Below are 20648 nucleotides of genomic sequence, written 5' to 3'. Positions count from 1 at the left end.
CAACAGCTGAAGCAATAACAGTCATTAGTGGTTTATCAAAATATTTTGTATGTATATCTGAGGTGTTTTCACATTCATGCAGCAAAGCAGCTCAGTTATTTTATGATGATGCAGCAGGAACGGGATTGCTTTAACTCTTCCACTGGGGAAAAAAAATGGGTGTGTAACTTGTTAGAAAAGCAAGGAAAATCAGAAGCAGATAAAAAAGTCATAGCACGTTTGATTTATTTGCCTCTAATTTTTCTTTTATAATTGATCCCTAAGCCCTGTTGCTACCTCCTTTCTCTTTCTGCCCTAGTGATTCTTGGGTTGTTTCCTACACAGTGGGGAAGCTTCTGTAAGAGAGTGCAACCTGCCCACGTCCCGGGGTGGCTGCGGACGTGTTCACCCCCGCTGCCAGGGTAGGAGGGGGAGGTGGACCCTCACAGCACTGGTTGCTCTGAGATACTGAGTTTATTGTTTAAAGCATGAATGTACGATTTTTTTTCTTTCTTTTTTAACGACTGATTTCTGCTGCGGGTGTGTTTTTGCAAAGCCTCAATGCTATAGAAATGCTGTAGGAATATCTTCAGCTTGGGCTGTGCTCGGGGAGCATATGGGAGGTGCCACATCTGTCCCCTGCACACAGTGGGCAAGGACCCAGGCTGGTCAGCCTGCAGCTGGAGCAGAACTTGGTGCTGGTACTGCTCTCCTTACTAATATGCTTTTATTTTTCACGGAAGCTTAATTAGCACCCCTTCAGCTGTATGGTGGGGATGGGTTTCCTCTCCCTTAGGCCCAGTCTGAGGTTGTAAGGAGTTATTGTGCTTCAGGGTGCAGCGAAGCTCAGCTCCAGAGGAGCAGGCAGGCAGCAGCTCCCGGCATTGCCGTGACATCTAGTGGTAAAAGCATTCTTGCAGCCTTCTGTGGGATGAAGATTTTGGATGTGTCTCCCTGCTCCTCTCTGCCCAGCAGCAAGTCTCTAAGGGCAACGTTCACCTGGCAAAGGCTGTCGCATTTGAAGGAGGATGTGGTGGAAAAATTGGGGTTGTCCGGTCCTGAAGTGAGCAAGGCTGATGTCTGCCTGGTGTGCTCTGTCCCAAAAAGTTAAAAGTGGGTCTCCATCGGGCTGAAGCAACTGGGATGGGGGTCTGGGAAAGATGCTGTGCAGAAAAGCTCCTGGGGAGCTCCTGCTCAAGGTCATGAGGTCCATAGAGATGCTGACCTGGGGCTGCCCACCTCCTGCCCTCGGATGGAGGGAGCAGAGCAGCTGCTGGAGCTTTGGGAGATGGTGGGTTACAGTGACCCCGTGGCTGAGCATCACCCCATGAGAGCAACTCCCTTCCCCTCGGCCTCCCTGAACCCCTCAGCTGTGGGTGTCAGGCACTTGGGCAATGTGGAGGGTTGGGGGATTGACTCTCTGCTTCCCCACCTCCACCGAATCTACATCATGAGCTGAAAAAATGGTCAACAAGTGTGACGTGCTGATGGGCTCAGAGCTGAGACCCGCAGGGCAGCTGGACCGGGCGCAGTTTTCAGACTGAAAGGAGAGAGCAGGGGCCAGGGGTGGGGGGAGAGCGTACTTAGGTGGAGGTTGACAAGTTTTAAGATGCAAATGTGGGTCAGAAATTGAAAAGATACGGTCACTAGGCACGTCCGCTCATGCAGAGACGCTCTTGAGTCTCAGACAAAGGTTGTTCTAAGGCAGCAGCTCCATTCTGCCGAGGCTTCGGAAAATCCTTCCCAGGACTGGGAAAAGGGCTTTTGTGTAAACGAAAAGCTCAACTGGTGATGTCATCTCCATGCGAAAGGGTGAGAGTTAAACAGGGTCCCCCGTGGGTATGTGTCGGCAGGGCGACCCCTTGACCTTCAGCCATTCAGCAGGAACATGACATCTATAAAGACAGACTTTGCTCAGGCTCCAGATACCTGCAGCATTGTGTAGCTGAGGCCACCACGAGAACGGGGAGGGGAAAAGTAAACTCACTTAAAAGCTGAACCAGAAAGATACTGCTGTAGTTCAGCACAGAAAACATAGGTAAATATAGCAGAGGTAGGTATTAAGATGAAGCTTCAGAAACCTGGGTTTGCACATTTTCTGAAATCTGTGGCACTGCTGCCAGCTACATCGGTAGATGCAGGATTGAAGAGTGAAATCTTTAATATCCTAGCATCTTTCATGGTGCATGTCACTTTGGGTGAAAAGGACAAGTGAAATATTGGCTACAAAACAACTTCTGTGGATAGTAGACTTTTTTTTCCTGTTATTTTGTGCAATAAGCTTTCTTTATATTCACAGTGATATCAGTACAGACTTGGTGGCGATTGTCTGTGTTAAGATAGGACAGGAACTAGGGGAGAGATGATTTGGGCCCTTTCAAGCTGGTGAAGGCCAGCAAGGCATCTTGTTGGAGCACAGTCCCACTTCATTTTCTTGGAAATCCTGACCACGCTGTCTGAAAAGCCTCATGCTACACAGACTAATGACCAACACGTAAGCAGTTAGGCTTGTCCATACATGGGTTCATCAGCACGTTACACAACCCTGTCAACTCGTCTGTTCTGGCCTAACTCAGTTGCATAAGACTCTTCCCACAACAAGCCTGGTTAATAATTTTGAGAAGGTTGACTGATCAATTGTCAAGTCCTCAGTGCTTCCAAGCAGGCCTGGGTACATGTCACGTAGACCAGAAAGTCCTCCAAGGAGCTGTGGGCTTTTCTGGAATGTCACAAAAAGCCCTCATTGTTCTGCCTTTCAGTGTGGTTTAAAAATTAAATACCACGTTCTCCATTTGAAGTTCACTCTCTGAGCCTACTGGCCTCTGACCTCTTCCATCAAATTGTTATAAATACAATAATTGTGAAGAGGCTTTTTTGTTTGTTTGCTGCCTAACTGACCCATTAGCTACTGAATTGCTGGTGGTAGAAAAACTCTGTGTGAGTCATGATAGAGCTGTCAGCATCGGGTCCTGCACTTTAGATGACTTATCCCTGGTGGGTGGAGGAACATCACAGGGGACCTACAGGTGTGTTGTGAAATGACTCCTGGGATTCCCATAGTGCTCCCAAGGTCAGGAAGGACCAAAGGAATCCAGATGTTTCTAAATTTGGGACTCCTGGTCACACAACTCCAAAATGTCACTTTAAGATGAAAACAAATGGAGCTGATTATCCAGTGAAGGCAAGAGACTGAATTGTGTAGTCTCTACTTAATTTTTTAATATCTGTTATTTCTAAATTAGTGAGTTTTATGTTATTTACTCTGAATAGCAATGCATTTTTTATTGCTATTAGCTATTAAAATGACATATTAATTGTTTCTGCAATTAAAAATGTGTTCAACTCTCCTCTGTGCCAGCATTCGTGACATTCAGAAGTCATAAACATCAACTACTCCATCATTTTTGCTGTAAACATGTCCTAGAAAAGTCATTTCATACCAAACCCAGACTATGAAATGCAACACAAAAGCATTTTGGAAGTTCTCTCACGAGGCTTAAAGGACATTAAAACTCTTCCCTTGACCTTTCCCACCAGGTAGATACTTTGATTAGTAAACTTAGCCACCAACTGACCATCAAAGATCATTCGAGTAATGATCTATGACATATAATACTCAAAAAGTTAGCAGACAAATTGTGGCAGAGGCTGCATGCTGTGAAGTCTCCAGGACTATTATCATTTCAGGCATTTGAACTTCGAATGTTTCAAGCCCCTTTCCATCTGGTAGGCTACAAGCCAAGAGCACGCCACAGGCTTGACCTTGAAAATATTGGTTGACTTTTTGTGGTCTTTGAGATGCCAGATGAGGAGAGCAAAGCATTTCCCCTCTTTGCCTACCCCCATCCTAAAGCCTGCATGTGAGCTCCTGTTGACAGGCTACTACCACAAGTGAAGAAAATGTTTGGCCTACAGGTGGGAGAACAGAATTTCTAGCATGTTGAAGCTTCGCAGATTTTATCTTGCTAATAAAACCAAGTGGATGAGAGGGGCCTAGCTCAAACAGCAGGTCTTGTTCTGACAAGGAACAAAGGTAGATGTGGTTCATACCCACGCTGGTGATTTTTGTTCCAGCGCAGGTACCACTAGGAACATTTGATGCGAAGAAAGGTTGATTTTTGTCTTTGTGGTTATGCTGCAGGGAATGACCATCCGTCCTCTTGTTGACTTGTTGGCTGTCAAGAGGAAAAGAGAGAGTGCTCCCACAGTGGGAGAGCAGATCCATATTCGGGTAAGTGATGTATCCATCAACACATAGTCAGAGCTTTCCAAATATGCTTCGCCAATGTGGTGTGCTTCTACAGCCCCACAATTTTACCTGAATCCTTTGCAGGTCAGTCCCTTTCCAGGTTTGAAGTCTTCCTAACCATGAGTTATTATTTGCATTGGAATAGCAGCCACCAACTCAGTCAGGCTGGTGTTGCATTAGGTGGTGCACAAACGTGACAGAAAAGGGTGATCACTCACCCTAAAGTTTATGCTCTAAACTAATTGCAACTTTTCTGCTTCTCTGGAAGGAGTGAAGGAAAGAAAATGAGACTTGGTTGTTTTCAGGGTTGGGATCTTCCATGTATTCACCAGTCACATCACCACCACCAGTTTGGATATTTTTGCAAAAAAATTTAGAAAAGGGAGAGTAAGGTTAGCACTAGATTGGAGGAAACCACTGAAGTGCCCCCTCCCTGGAAGGGTTCAAGGCCAGGTTGGGCTTTGAGCAATCTGGGCTAGTGGAAGGTGTCCCTGCCTGGGGCAGGGCGGGTGAGGCAAGATGGGCTTTAAGGTCCCTTCCCACCCAAACCATCCGATGATTCCAAGACCTTAACCTAAAGGTGGGCTTTAGTTCACCTCGCTCCCGCCATCCAAATTTTGGCCTTTCTAGTTACAGAGGATTTTTTCAGAGAGGATGCAGGGTATTCTGTACACCTAGCTGAGGCTTTGCCTCTGCATCTGCGTCCAATGTAAAATTATGTTTCTGAATCTAATTCTTTATGCCCGCCACATTTCTGTGGGTATGGCTCCTTCAGGAATATTTTTGTCTTCTTTTCGGGTAGCTAGAAATAAAGACATTAGGTCTAAGGACGTTTATAAAAACTGTTTGGCATTCTCACAATTAGGTTGTATTACAGGGCTTTGTTTGAGGTTAACAGAAGAGTTCAATAGGCTGAAGAGCCTTTTCCTATCGTGAACAGAGAATACTTTCTTCTTTTGTTAGTGTGTGAATAGTAAATCATCTCTGGAAATGTGTTTATTAGGAAATGTGAGCTGAAAATGGCTATGTACCAATTAAGTTGAGAAGGTAACAATACAGATAGTTGGAAATCAGGGACGCAGAAGCAGCTTTCTTCCTCAAATTTATTTCTCTGTCCTGATAGTCAGGATGTTCTTGCTGGCAAGAGTGATGATCAGTGTGTGTGTGGGGTCATTTGCTGGTGTTCAGACCATACAGCTGCTGATAGCAATGTGAGGACTCTAAACCTGTACCGGGCTTCAGGGCTGAGGGAATTGCTCTGAAATTCTTCCGTCTCTGACCCTACAAAAAATATTTTTTTAAAAAATTCAAGCTGGAAGAAGCTCCAGAGGTATCGATACCTGAGTGTGGAGGGGCATTGACTCATGGTAGAGCAGAGCCCTCCCCCAGTTTAGGGATGCCAGTAGGAGGGAAAAGAATTTAGGAAATTACAGAGATTTAACTTCTAGGTGGAAAAATCAACCTGTCTGGGATTTTTAATATAATTTTAAATAATAATAATGTTTTTGTATAAGGCACGATATAGCCAATGATTTAATTTAGTGGGAAGTGTCTGAGGGAAGGCAGTATTTATTATTCAAGTGAAAGCATCATTTGTACCTTATCTACATCTATATCCTGAAGATACTGATCTCCTGAGACAAATTGTCCTCAAAAACCTCAATATGAGCATTTCCTGCTTATCAAGGCCCAATATGCAGGACATGCAAGCCATCAGCCATCCTGTATGTATCTTAAAGAGCAGATCCACGTCCCTCAGCGACCTGAGAGCAAGCAGCCAAACCACTTCTGCCCCCCAGAACTGAGGGGTACACGGGGATGCCTGGATGGGGAATTAGCCTGACAGCCCCTCTTCTTGTTTACTGCTGCTGTGTACTGAGCTGAAAGTGTCTCCCGTTTTGTCTGCTGGCTTTTGATGTTTGCTAACTGAGTTCATCACATATGCAACTGGTGTATAGCAAAATCCTCTCTTCTGTTTAGTTCTTGGATCATTTGCTGGCTGGCATTGAAGATATATCTGGACACTGGGGACAGTATTACTGGAAAGACAAGTAAGGATTTACTAAAATACAACCACGTACACGTGTAGAAAAAAATGAGTCTGGTTTCTATTCCCTAAGTTTCCACTGTGGGCAGCTGAGCCTTGTTCATCCTTGCGGCACAAGGCAGGTGACAGTGGGGCAGCTTTTCCTTGTCCAAGGTGAGACCAGGTTCTCAGGGGTCTCCCGGCTTGCAGGTCACATGTACTTCACCCTAAGACGACTCCTTTCTCCTCTTCTATTGTGTTTGTCCCTTCTTGTCCAAAGAAGAAATGAAAAACACACACCTTGTGTGGCTTCAGCCTGTCCCTGCCTGCCTGGTGCTGCCCGTGCCCTCCTCCCATGTGGGAGCTGAGGACTCCAACCCAGCGTGTGCACAATTAACAGTACAAAGATGAGTTTGCAGCACTTGGAGGGGGGTCTGCTTGTTGAGGACGGACAAATTATAGAGAATCTCTACAGATTTCTGTAGCAAAGTGCTCCAATTTCATTAAGTTCTGGTAGATTGTGCACATAGAAGATTTTTTTAATTTTAAAAATACAAATAACATAAAATATACTTAATAGAAATCTACCAGGTTTAATTCCTTGGCTGTGCAGACACAGATGCAGCTAACTTGATGGTAAGAACTCATTAACGCAGCTGGCAGGGATTTTCTTACGAATGCCAGTGCTTGAAGTGCCACTAGAGGGTATGGGAATCGCTGCTGCTGCAGAGTGTCCAGGCTCCTTGCGAGCAGGTTTCTGTACAGCAAACAACAGCCAGACTTGAGCATCAGTATTTGATACCAGCTCGATCTTTCCCAAAGGTTGTGCTGCATTTGAGCAGAAAGCAAGAGGAAATGGCTCAGGAGGGAACCTGGAAGCATTTAAATCTGTTCCGTCCCTTGGGGCTACTGCATGTACTTGTAGCATTTATAGTGGAGTTTGTGATAAATCTGGCACTTTGGGGAGTTTTTGTTTTGTTTGGCAAAGTTTTAATATCTTAGCTCATGTACTGTAGTGCAGAAATAATTAGGGACTGACCTCTGGGACACTGATTTCTGGAAAGAAGGTAATGGGATATAATGGAATATGGGGCAATCGCGGACTATGAACTGGCTGGCTTGCTCAGATCCATTTAGGTGCTGGGGGGTCATGGGAGGAGGCTAAGCATGTCTTGTTTTGTTCTCAAACAGATTAGAGTATTTCAACAGCAAATACCTGCAGAAGATCCTGCTTCGAGAATACGACCAGCCAAAATCAAGTATCGTGCTTCTCTATGAAAAGCTGGAGCGGAAACATGCCATTGAGCTGGCGGAGGCAGGGCAGCTGGGTCATGCCCCATCTCACCCATCCTTGATGTAAGTTGTCCCCGTTCTGTCACTCCTCCCAACCCTCCCACCGGAGGGAACAGTAACGAAAAGCTTTTGCACACTTCTCTGCCTTCTCTGCTCTTCCCTGCTGGGCTATCCCATGGGAAAGAGCAACATAGCTTAGAAAAATGTGAAGTAAACGCTATGTAAAGATTAGTAGGTGGGTGTTGAAAATGATCGGGTGGATGAGCAGTCTACTGGCATTGATGGACACAGTTTCTGATCTTGTACGTGGAGGCTCACCTGTATCCCCCCCCCCCCCCCGACTTGCATAGAAAGGGTGCTCCGAAGAGGAGGCTCTTGCACCATTTTTTGATGGTTCTGCACCATTACATGTAGTGAAGGAGCCGGCAGCGAGAATGAACATTGGCTGAGACCGCAGGGTCAAATATTTGCTTGTTGGAATGACCATCTCATCTCTCACAGGCGATTCTGCTCTGCCACAGGTCCCCACAGCCCTTTTATCTCCCAGAGAGCGCATGGATGGCTCAGCTCTGACGCAAATACCAAATGCCCCTTCTGCAGTGAGCTCCATCTGCAAGGATTAGCTGTTGGCCATGTCTGCTGGTGGTGGGATCCGAAAGGGCTTCTGGGAACACTGGGCTTTGGGGATGCACTGGTTGTGCTGCTGTGCATCTTCCAAAATAAGGCGTTCTGGTTTTCTTTGCAGCAACAACGACAGGACTGTCATAACAGATAAAAAATTGGAGGTTACTCTGAATCCGGATGTCCTGGAAAATATACAGGAAATATTGGCAAGGAACCTGTACCGAATAAGGAGAACGGTATAACTCTTCCCTCAATCTGTATTTTAGATGTCCAATAACAAAAGTTATCTCAGTTATCCTAACAGCCTGAGCAGATGTTATGAATATTTACATAATTACTAATGATGTCTCTTTGTGAGCAGAGAATAGTTGGCTGTGTGAAGCCAGATCCAGTTTCCAAGTCAGTGGCACATTTCTGTTTGCAGCATGACAGCTTTTGAAAGGTTCACCCAGTCAGCCTATAATTTCATGAAGTATTTTAGGCATCAGTACCCAGAACCAGAAAGGAGAAAGGAGGAGCACATGGATCTTCAGGCATCAGGTTAGCAGATCCAGCATTGCAACAGCTCCTGGTTACCTACAGGGCAGAGCGGGGATGGGGTTATCCTCATGTTGCATTTTTTCCCACAGAAGGGAGCACAGTCAGTGAGCTGCGAGTGAGAATTAATCTGTAGAGGTTTTAAAGCCGCTTGGCAGTTTTGCCATGAAACTGGTACAACTGGTAAATAGCACAGAAACCACTTGCTGTTTACAGAATAACTCATGAATAATCTGTCTGAGGTTTTACACAGCACCTAGGACTTCACGTTGTAATTGCTGTTCACATGGTGATACATGGAGCCTTATCCTTAAAATCCACCTAAGCCTTTGTTTTACGGATTATGCATGAAATACTGAGTCCCTGGGGATGCAGCTGGTGTGGGCAGCTCAGCACAGAGGGATCAACCACCCCCTCCTGTCCGCTTGCTGAGCCGAGAGACTCAACTAGATAAGGCTGGGAGGAAACCTATAGAAATGGTGAATGGGATGTAGGTGAAGGCCTACCTCCTGTTTGTGCTTCTTCCTGCCTAAATCCAGCCTCACCCCCTGTAGGGACAGAGTTATCCCAACTCCCGCTGATGTTAGTGGGAGGTTTAACTTTGGTTTATGGCTTGGGAAGCAGGATGTATGGTTCCTGTTGACTGCATGATTTATATAGGAAGGTGGGGCTGATGTGGAATATTGGAGGGCTGGGCAGAGGCGCTGAGGCTGGAGGCACCTCGAGCAGGGTGGTTGCACTAGGTTGTGTGTCACCTGGACTCCCAGAGATGCATCTCAGTCTTGTCAGTGTTTGCTTGGGCAATTTTGCACAAAGAAACAGAGTTTGGAGTCCCACCTTTCCTCCTTTGGCTCTTTCCCTCCATCCCCACGTCTCATACTTGAGTGGGTCAGTTTACCCCCAGAACTAGGCAGGTGGTTACGGGGGGGGTGAAGGACCCTGGAAGACGCGGGCAGGAGGGATGGGATGGTCCCACCTCCAGCAGCGGTCTCTCTGGTGCAGGGGCCGGCATACAACAGGCACACCCTTCCCGGGGAGACTGAGCACGCCGAGCACGCCAAGGAGATCCTGATCCTCCGGCACAAGAGCCTGCGGGTGGAACTGAGCGGAGGCGACGCGGCCAGCCCCAGGAAGGAGGTAGGAGGGACCTGCAGAGACCACGCGTGGGCTGCAGTCCCTGTGCAGGTATAACAAGCACTAGGAATGGTGCTGTTTATTGCTGGTGGTGTTTCGTTTTAAAGACAAATCCTGTTGCCTTAAATTAAAAAAAGTGTCTCTCAACCCTAAATTGCATTCCAGTGAGTAGGAAATACTGAGAAAAAAAATTACAACCCAACCCCTGACAAACAAATGAGCCATCTTGCGTGCAGCACTGTTCAGTGCTTTGTGAACACAGGCTTCCGTCCATGTTAGGGAAGTTATTTACTGAGCAAATGTTATTAATTGGGCTTCAGTCTGTAGATTCAGAGGGCTGCTTTTCCCATGTTTTCTTTTCTGGGAGATTTTGTCGAAGGCGGGAATTTGGTTCACCCATTGTCAGCGGTCCAGATGGACTGTAAATATTTGAAACTGTTCAGTGTTTTTTTTCCCCCCAACCCTTTTGAAAGGACAGAAGCATTATTGTGAGCTTTCTTATTTATTCTGGAGGTGAGTTTTTTGGTTTTAAAATCAGTTCTGGGCAGACTTGAACAAAGTAAAATAGAGGGAAGTGTTGCATACTGGATTCTTGGGAGAACCACTCTGAGTCCAAATTTACTGCTGGCACAGCTCCACATTGGTTCATGTTCTGAATTAAAGAAGAAACAAGGTAAATACAATGTCTGTGGCTGGTGAAGACTTTTGCTGACTTCTTTGGAAATCAGTGAGAGAAGCTGGGCCAACATTTCCCCATGGAAAGACGAAATGGTCCAAGAATGGTGCACGAGGAGCAGGCTTGGTCTTTTCAATTCCTCCCATCCTCTGTAACACTTGGTTTAGAGCAAAAGAAATTATACACACACACACACACATATGCCCCTGTATTTTTCTCCTAAGCCCCAGGTCAGCAGCAGTAATTTCTGAGCCATCCCTAAATTTCACCCACTTCTCCGAATCTTAGGTTTTGATGGCTTGAGCTAGAGCACTGTCCAAGTGCAAACTGTGGTCTCTAATCCGGGCAGCAAGACTCCATCACTAAGGAGAACAGAATGACCTTTTAAAAAGAAATAATTTATCTTTCTTTATTTAGATAGTAATTTTCCACGACAGCACAAGAACTCGGGACTGCCGCAGGCTTTCTTCCACTCTGATTTCTTTGTTCAAATGCCAGTCATTGAAGAGCCCACCGAGAACGGCAGTAACACACCAAATGCCGCTGCTTCTCAGCCCTTCATTCACAGAAAGGTGTTCCGGCTCTTGCAAACAACTTAAAAGATTTAATTTGATCATTTACATGCTGATTGGTACTTACAATTCAAAATAGATAGGCAAGAACATGGCATGTTCCTGTAGAACATTTGGTATAATTAAACTTCAAAAGAACAACATCAAACTCGGGCTGATTTTGAGCACGACGTTACATACTTTCAGGACATTTGATTGTTAACCCTTGTGCTCCTGCTTTCCCCTTCACCGTTGCTCCCATTAGATACTGCGGTGCATTTGGTAGGAAATTTAGCACCTTTGGGATGACTGTTTCTCCTGTTACTTTGAATGCTGACAGCTGGCCTGTCAGAGAACAGAATATTTTGGGGGGAGTTGCAAAAGCAGTAGAATTCACTCTGTCTTTATACTGACTCATGGATGGTGGCTGATGCCCTACGGGGGTGGCGAATGCTCCTATGGATTATGCAAAATGCCAGTTTGATGCTGAATACTGCTGTCTCATAGGAGTCATCAGTTCTAATCACACCTCTTTACAGCAGCTACCTTTAGTCTAAGCGAAGCAGATGTAAATACTGAGATGATTCCAGTGACATCTGTAAGGGTGACTCTAGGTCCAAGAAGTGTCCCTCTGCACCCAAAAGGAAAAGTCAGGCGTGTTTTGTGTGATCAGCACCTTATCTGCTAATGTTTTAGAATAGCTGCCTCATTTTACTGCAAATAGAAATAAGGCGATACCCAAAAGGGGTGGGATAATGTTCTAAAAGAGCCCTGGAATATTAACACAAGGTGGGAGGGTGGGTGAATGCTGTTACTTCGTGCTGTAGGAGGACAGATTGCAGAATTTGTCAGCAGAAAGAAGGAATGCTGTGCTAAAAAGTAGGTTTCAGCCCATTAAAAGCAGCTCAAAATTTTAAATTTGGGGAAAAATAAAGCACTGAGTTTTAGTTTTGTGCCAAGTTGACAAGCAAATGACATTTTCCTGTTTAAAAAAGAGATGAATGGAAAATACAGCTAGTTAGTGTTTGAGATTTTTCTAATTGTCAGATACTCCATCTTTCATAGTCCCAAAGGGAAGAGTTTGGCCTTCCAGGTTTTGAGTCAGCAAGAAAAAATGAGATGCTCTCATGCCACTCATTTTTCTATTCTGCATTTCACCACGAGATGGAAGCATTACAACTGTGTTTGCAAACCCAACTGGAAATCAAGGAACTGTGAAACAAACTTCAAGCAAAGGGCCACTGAAAACCCTCTGGTGCTGGTGAAACGCCTGCATGTCTTCTGTTGCCAGTCTTTTTGAAAAAAGCTTTGGCCATACATTCAGTCAGATGTTATGAGCTGAGTGAATAATTAAAAAATCCCTTTAGGTTCAGTAGAAGCACTGCTTTTTCTGCTCGCAGGCTGTCTGCATATATATTTTTCTTTTTTTAGTGAAGTCAGTCCTTTGCTATTAAAATACGAAGCTGTTGTAGCTCGGTTAGATTCCTCTCATAATTTATTAGGTGCTGGTTGGTCTTCTCCCCCTGTATCAGTCACCACAAAAATAAGGTAGGTATGGAAGAGCATCTTTCTACAGGTCTGTGGCTCCATCAGGCTGGGGAGGAGCCAAGAGTGAAGTTCATCTCACCTGATGGAAAATCCATCTCCTTCCACAGTCAGTGTGGAGAAACCAGTGCCCTCACCAGGACAGGCACCAGTCCGTGGCCAACGCCAGGCTTCAGCCAGGAGGAATCACCTCTTCTCTCTAACCTGGGTGGCTTTAGGTGCCTTAGGGATCTGCTGCACTTTAGGTGTCTACCTTTGCTTTTAAAAGAGTGCGAGGTGACTCTTAGGCTGTGTTAGAAGCCCCTGCCAAGGAGAGGGTGAAGAGTGAATAGGGAAGGCAAAGAGAAATAAGAAAAGAACAATCCTCATCCCTCCCGAGCCAACGGTGCAGGTTAAATGATTTACAACAGGCAGAAAACCCTTGGCAAGACTACGAGGTGACTTCAGATCTGAATCGTAGCCCAGAGGATTAACTCCAAGACTATCTATTTCCAGCAGAAAGTTCGCCTTCCTCTGCCTAAGGACAAAATTCCTGCTGAAGGCTTCTGCTTCCTGGAGCTGTGCATCATGCTGGCTCTGAGCGCTGTCCGGATTTGGACTTGCCTTATTTTAGGCAAGGATCCAGCACAGAGTATGCTGGCAGGGCGGTTTCTGAGACCCAGGATGGCTTTTATTTACCACCGAGCACCCAGAAAATCCTTGCACCTGTAGCCAGGCAACTTCGTCCTCTTTTCTTCTGCCAAAACATGAGTACACTCCCCCAGAAGGAGCTTATTTGGAGCTGCCTGTAAGCCATGTGCGTAAATGACATACTGCCTTTGGTAATTATGTCGGAACCCTTTCATGGAGCATGCTCTGAGAATCGTTAAATGCCCCTGGGAATGGCTTTCCAGGGAGCCAGGCGCTGCTGCTGGAGCCGGGAAGGCATTGTTATTAAAATGGTCAATAAAAGTGTGAACAAGGGATGGAGGGCATCGGTCCTCGTTAGGGGAGGGAGGAGAACGAACCGAAACAAAACAGAAAACCAGGCTGGGAGGTGTCCAGAGTTATTTTGGCAGTCTGGGCTTCTGGACTGAGGTGCCAAATCACAGCTGCGCAAGAGACTTATTCCCAGTTTACAGAAGCACTGAACAATTCAGGCAGCATTATGCTACCTGATTTTTTTTTTTTTTTTTTTTTTTTTCCTGAAGGGTGGAGATTAGCATTGGAGTGAAAGAACAGGGAGCTCGTTAGTGCAAGCTCGTTACCTGCCTCCTTGGGCTGCAGCCAAGGTGGGGAACAGCCAAGGTGAGAAACGTCCATGTCCTGGGGATGGGCTTTGCCTCACTCGCCTGCCCCGTCCTCCCCGCTCCAGGGCTGCTCCTTCCCATCCAATCTGCCGAATCACTCCTGGAGTGCTCAGACCTCTTCCACCAACTCGAAACAAATCAGCATCTGTAAATATTTCCTGCCATCTATTCGGTCTATTTTTAGCAATAGTTCTTTTTGTTTTTCTTGGCAAAAGTAAAACAAATGGAAACAGAGTCCTTGGGGATCGCAAATGGCTTGTTTATGAAGCAGGAGTGTCATTAACAGACTTGCTAGCAATCTTCATAAATGCATTAAAGTACTTTTCTTCCTTAATCACAGAAAGATGACTCCTCCTCGGCGCAGGGCGACTCCAGCACGCAGCCCAAGCTGTGCCGCTCCCTCACTGGTAAGCTGGGGAGCTGGTGGGTGCCGGCAGTGATTTCCCACCTCCCCTCCTCGTCCTTTCCATCCCCAGGGATGGCCCAGCAGGTGACAGGGAGGATGTGCTGAGGTCCATGGCATGTCCGCTGCAGAGCTGGGATTTGGGAGACAGCCAAGGCAAAGCCTGCCTGCCCTCCCTACCTCGCTGCAGGCAGCAGCGGCAAGACCTGGGCTGCGTGGTGCAGGCAGGGCAGCAGCAGGCGGGGCAGACAGGGGCATCGCTTCAGCCTGGGGGACAAAATGGGGCTCCTTAAATGAGCATCATGAGTGAGCAAGCAGAGCCAAGAGGCTTCCCAGCCCCAGTGCCCCATCTCAGCCCCGCACAAGACAGGATTCCTCATGTGTGGGGATGCACTGCTGGCAGCAAAGGCAGTGGTGCTGGGAAGCACAACAGTGAGAATTGGGTCCCAATCCAGGTGTTTGACCTCCTTATTACCTGTCTGCTGCAAGGGGGTGCGTGAATTTACACAGAATTTTTTCGTCTCCTGTGTCCAGCCAGACAAGCATTTAAAGCTGGTACTGTTCTTCATATTCCACCAAGCACTAAGATGTTTGGCAGTAATTGCAGATCATTCAGCCTATGGTGACGCTAATGCATAAACTAAAACCTTGTAAAAATGAATGATACTTCAAAACATGAAGTTTGTGCACAAATGCTTTCCAAAAATTAAGATCTATTTTTTTGCTCGCTAAGTATTTTTAAAATGCGTTCCAAGTGCCCCATTAGCAGCAATGTCTGTTTTGAATATCTGTTACAGAAAGATCAGTGGCTCAAGACCTCATGTTTTCATAAGCCCAAGCTCAGTTTTTAGATAACTGAAAGCTTAGGTTTCACACTTAAAAAAAAAAAAAAAAAAGCTTAGTATCAATGAAGCCTCACACACAGTATAGCCAGTCAAAACTGTAGACAGAGTAATTTTAGCCTCTGAACCACAATGAGATGTTCAGTGGGAAACTGAGCACTGAATTTTTACAGTACTTGGCACAGCACCTTTCAGCACAATCATGTCTGTAAAAGTGATGACTGAAAAGATTCAATATTTGTTGAAAATTACAAAAAAAATAATGTTGCCTCCCAATATGGCCTGAGAGCGGTTAAAGAGCTGGGTCTAACATTAGCATACAGAATATTCTTTATTACATATGCACTGGAAAAATATTTAAGAAGCAAGAAAGTTTCCTTTCAACCTTTTTGTGTCCTATTTCTAATGTTTTCTTCCATTGTGATTTTCTTTAAGCAAATAACTAAAAGCTTGCTAAATAAAGAGCTGCAGAATATGATGTAGAACGTATGTAGAATATAGGTAGAATGATGATATTGATCCAGATACGTAACATATTTCAAAGTATAAAATAGGGTTTAAATTGTCTTTTTTTTTTTCTTCCATTGAAGCACTGATCTTTGTCTTCTGTTTTATAATTGAAAAGCAATCCTTGCAGTGGAATAGCTCATCCCCGGTGAGCAAATGGCCACCTCAGTAGCTCCTGGTATTTCTTCATTCCTGTTGATCCACACAGAACATTTCTCATACGAGTTGGTGTTTTTTCTCTTCCTGCAGTGGGGAATGCGGAAAAGGTTCAGGAAGTGAAAGAGAACCGGTCGAAGTCGGTGTGTGTCATCCCACAGTCACAGCCCAGCGATACAGCCTGGGGGGAGAAGAAAGAAGTGGAGAAAGAGCTGACTTTGGAGATGTAAAAGCACAAGTGATGCTGCTGGCTTCCCATGGGGGGGCTGACTCTGCTTCATGGATGGCTACTATACATGTAGATAATGTAAATAAGATGCATATGGAAAAGGACAGTATGGACAGGGCAAATGGTTATTGCACAATGCTGGATTTTTAACGGGAACCAAGGGAAGAGATGCACAGCTGAGCACTAGCAATGCAAGGTAACGGGTGAGAGAGAATTTCTAAGAAATGTCTAGGAAAAATTAGTCTGTTCAGTCTGGGAAAATTGCTGAAACTGTCTACAGCTGCAAGAAAGGATGTTTTAATAAGGTGAGATATCAGATCTTCTCATTAGTCAGCAGGGATAGACTAAACAGCAGGGAGCATTTAGAGTCTATGTTAGGAAAAACTTTATAATCTCAAGCAAGGTTTTATTAGGTGATGGAGCATGCCACCAGGAAAGACAGCAGAAACAGCGAAAGATCTCTTCTGCTCCTCAGGAACTCATCGGTCCTGACTATGAACATTAATCATGTAAAGTCCAAAGTTAAATCGTATCATTAAATAAGGTGGTGTGTCTTACCAGAGGAACTGTCCCACACCTAGACACAGTTGTTTTAATGAGAATTTATTACATCTGTGTTAAAAGGGGAAAATATATTCTTAACGATTTTTAAAAAATCATTTAAGGAATGGTTCACCTCAAAAAATAAAATGGGGAAGCTCCAAATCCAGTGGTGATACCAGGAGGTGAGTGTGCCAGCCCGTAAATAGATGGGCAAGCCTTGAGCTGTGGTTGGTTGGTTGCAGCACGTCTGCAAAGACTCTCTCAGATGATTTCTGCTGCCATGGCCGAGAGCTGCAGGGGCAGAGAAGGTTTGAATGCATCTCCTTAAAAGACACACCAGGGAAAGGGCCCTAAAACCTGGCTGCTGTGGAGTGCTTCTGCCAATAAAGGTGCAGAGCAGATGCAGGTAAAGTTGAAGGATAGCACCTGAGGAAGACAGCTACCTCCACATCTGGGTAATTTTCTTTGAAACTTCAGGTAAGTGTTTAAGCCTTCAAATTCTTGTCCTTAGCTGAACCCAATAGGGTAAGTTTTAGCACTGCAAACATTGACATTTTTCTTTCTCTTCCCCTTCCTCTGCATTGGAGGATCCATGAGTATTTAATCAGAACAAGTGGCTCTGAAATAAAAATAAAAGAAACTGTAGGAATTCACATACTCTCCTCCATGATATTTTTGGACTTCCAGAGCCAATCTCCTGTGTGCAGAAATACTCTATTAGGAGACCACTGCCTGGTGCACTGACGCTTTCATTTTAAATTAAAGACACAAAATTGTGTGTATTTGCTTTGCAATGACGTAGGGGGGGTCTCATTTTCATTTCAACAAACTCCTTTACGGTGTCCTGACATAAGTTGATGTAGTTCATTTTGACTTGAAAGCCACTCTTCACTGCCCCATCCCTGGAAATTCACCTCATTACAAATTAAAATTGGACCTTTTAGCCTTATATGTGTATTTTGTGTGTGTGTGTATATATAAACGTACTTACTGATTTTAGTATAAGTACATTGTCGTCTTCAGTTACTTTATTCAAATTTTGGTTTGTTTCTTAGTTTAATCCATCTTGCATGGGAGTCATGGATTTGTCTGTTTTGTTTAGAAAACTGCCCATCTTTGAATATGTAATTTTAAACACATTTGAGTATGTTGTAACATACTGGGTTTCTATTTCAATTAAATATGCGGTGTTATGCAATCATCTAAGAGTTATTACCTCCTTGCATCCGCAACACGCTCACGGTGACATCAGTGGTAGCTGGTGACACGCGGGGGTGTCTCTCCGGGTGTCATCGGTCCGGCACAGCGAGTCTGGCAGATCCGCTTCGAACAGTGGCACATTCAGCTCTGCCCCGTGCAGCCCTTGGTCAGCGATTGCAGGATCATGAGCCAGGCGAGTGATTGTAACGAGTGAGAAAAATGGGCTGTTTGTTGGCGCAAGCGATTGCATACAAGTTAGAGGGAAAAAAATACTGAATCTGAAGGTGCTCGGCTATCTGGGGTTGACATGTCTGCTGTTCACCTGCAGTTTAATGACCACAGTGTTTAAAATTTTTCTTTAAGTTCTGCACAATAAATAGCTGTAGAAAGCTTTACTAAAGATAGGTCCTTTTTATTCTGTAGCTGGAGAGCAAAAAGGAAAATAAATCAACTTGCTTGCCGAAGAGTTTTTAATCAAGTTTTTTTAAAAGCTTTAGAAACTTTGTAAATCCCTTGGACAATTCTTGCTTGGTGTTTTTTTCTTTTTTTTTTTTTTCATTCTTACTTACTTTTGGCTTCTGAACTGTCTTGCTTTTTCTGAAATACCTGGGTGCCTGTACCATCTTTTTCTTGTACAGCATCCATCATGTTTCTCGGCATTGGGTAGTTAAGTAATGATCTTTTTCTGTTTGAGTTTCCCATCATATAAAATGATTTCTCTGCAATATTGTTATGGGCTACCAAGGACCTTATCAAATGGTGGCTGTTCTGGCATGTGTAGATTTCTTTGTAATACTGTAGTGGGCGACACAAATGCTTGACAAAATCCGGACACTTCCAGGAAACGGAACTAAAATTTTGTCTGATGTGGAAAAAAAGAAACATTTTGCATGCGTTTTTCAAAATTGTATATTTTCAACTCACTTTAGCACAACAAGAGACACTCTGATGCTAGGATCTCCCAGCTTCTAGCAATTACAGATGTTGCTCAGCTCCAGGTGTGGGGCTGGGTGGCTCGTGGCTGCAGAGGCTGCTCCAGCCGGCCCCGCGTCCCTGTACACATGCTCTGGCCGGATCCTGTGCAGATCCCATCCCTTTAATCCCTTTCAACCCTGCTTCGTAGTGCTGGGACCATAAATACCTCTCTGATGTATTAACAATTTGCTTGATCTGCAGAGAAGACAATATTCTGTGCAGTACATACTTTCCCAGTGAGTCACTCTGCCCCAAATTTAACCTTCTAGATACTATGGATTTTTTCTTAAAGTTTCTTTACAAAATATAATAGCACAGCTAAAGCTTTCATGAAGTATTTTCCAGTTGCTTAGTGGCCAAGCCCTCTGACTAGTATGTATTTCAGCCCAGAATACCTTTGATAATCTTTGCCAGTATCCAGTGTTGGTGGTCTTAAAATTCTACAACTGAGTGGAAAACTGTTAAATGCTCAGGCTTCAGAGCATGCCTAATTAATTCTTTCCAGGGTTTTAGTCCTTTAAAAAGTGTTAAAAACATGGATTCAGTGTATCATTGAATATTGCATGGTTCTGTGAAAATAAATTGCATCAGTTTGATTCCTTTAGTAGTTCAGAGAGTTATTGCTCTGTGCTTACTCTGGAAGTTTACAGGAGTCTTTTGAAAGTTAAGGTTAAAATAGCCAAAAGTTGCTAATGATGGGGAGTAGCTCAATGGCAAAGTGAGAGCCCAAAAACTACATCAGAAGAGTCCGGGCTCATAGATCAAGCAGCTGCATTTAAAAATCAGGCTATAAATCTTCCTTGCTCTTGCAACTCCAGAAAGTATGTGTGTTCAGCACGTGGACTTCTTTTAATTTTTATTTTAACCAGAAAATCACACTTCTGTTTATTTTATTTCATGACTGCTTAAGGAGATCATAATGGCTTAATCCTGGAAAGTACTGGCAACACTTAAGAAGCAGGTGAGGCAAATTTGAGCTTTTTTCTTTTCAGACATCAAGCACTGGGGGGTATTCAACCTCATAAGAAACATTAAGAATCTTTCAACATCCAGGCTTAAGTGCTTCTTCCAAGAGACATGTAGACGGGAGAGATGAAAAAGGAGCATGTGATGGAGATGAACCAGTGATTATAATTTTAATGCGGAATTAAAGGGGCAAATGTCAATATGGATATCTATTCCCCTCCCTTCCCGTGCAGTTCATACTGGGGGGTTGCTCTTTGCAAAACCATCCAGGAATGTTGGTGGCATTTTCAAGGCAAAGTTGGTACCATTTGGGTAGCACTTGTTGTGGTCTTGATGGCTTTTCTCTCCTCAGTGGTTTCTTGTCCTGAGGTTTGCAGAGCCAACATTAAAGGCAGAGACCTACGAGAGAGATTCATTCCACCTACCTAAGAAAACACTACATGGAACGTCTTTCGGGACCTGACAGATCATCAGGGTAAGCTCCAAGGCAGAAAGGTATGCAGCTCTCCAAAGGGGCTCGGGGAAGTCTCTGAAGGCAGCCCTGATATCACATCTGTTTGTAAAATTGCAAGAAATTCTCTGCTTTCAGCATGAGAGAGTGAAAATATGTTGATCTGTCTACGTAATATACAATTTTTCTGTGAGCATGGATCAAAACACAAAAGTTAACGATAACTCAGACTGTGCTGATGGAGTCTTTGATCATTCAAAAGGTAAAGCACTGATTCTGTGAAAAATCTGAATTGACTAGCCCCAAGTCTGTATATTCTGGAGGTTCACAATTTCAGTTTAAAAGCTTAAGGGTAAAAAAAAAAAGTCATCAGGGTCAATTATGAAATAAAGGTCAATAAAATGCCCAGGATATGACTTTCCTTTCCTTACAGGTGGGTCCTAGTGCTGTCTGTGGTGGCACCCTCGTTCAAC

General features: G+C 44.5%; 1 protein-coding gene across 2 annotated transcripts in view; it reads left to right on the top strand.

Moving 5' to 3' along the window:
- The window catches only part of LOC141927762 (sodium/hydrogen exchanger 2-like), a 30124-nt gene extending 12340 nt beyond the window's left edge, over window positions 1–17784 (top strand). For both annotated transcript variants that reach the window (XM_074835026.1, XM_074835025.1), the window contains 7 exons: window positions 4121–4210; window positions 6209–6279; window positions 7446–7610; window positions 8293–8407; window positions 9711–9893; window positions 14244–14310; window positions 15905–17784. In XM_074835026.1, coding sequence (XP_074691127.1) covers window positions 4121–4210; window positions 6209–6279; window positions 7446–7610; window positions 8293–8407; window positions 9711–9893; window positions 14244–14310; window positions 15905–16041 — 828 coding nt within the window. In that variant the 3' untranslated portion in view covers window positions 16042–17784. The remainder of the gene's footprint in view (window positions 1–4120; window positions 4211–6208; window positions 6280–7445; window positions 7611–8292; window positions 8408–9710; window positions 9894–14243; window positions 14311–15904) is intronic.
- The last annotated feature ends 2864 nt before the right edge of the window (window positions 17785–20648 follow it).

Source organism: Strix aluco, chromosome 10, assembly GCF_031877795.1.
Source record: "Strix aluco isolate bStrAlu1 chromosome 10, bStrAlu1.hap1, whole genome shotgun sequence".
NCBI lineage: Eukaryota > Metazoa > Chordata > Aves > Strigiformes > Strigidae > Strix > Strix aluco.
This window is presented reverse-complemented; position numbering and strand designations above follow the sequence as displayed.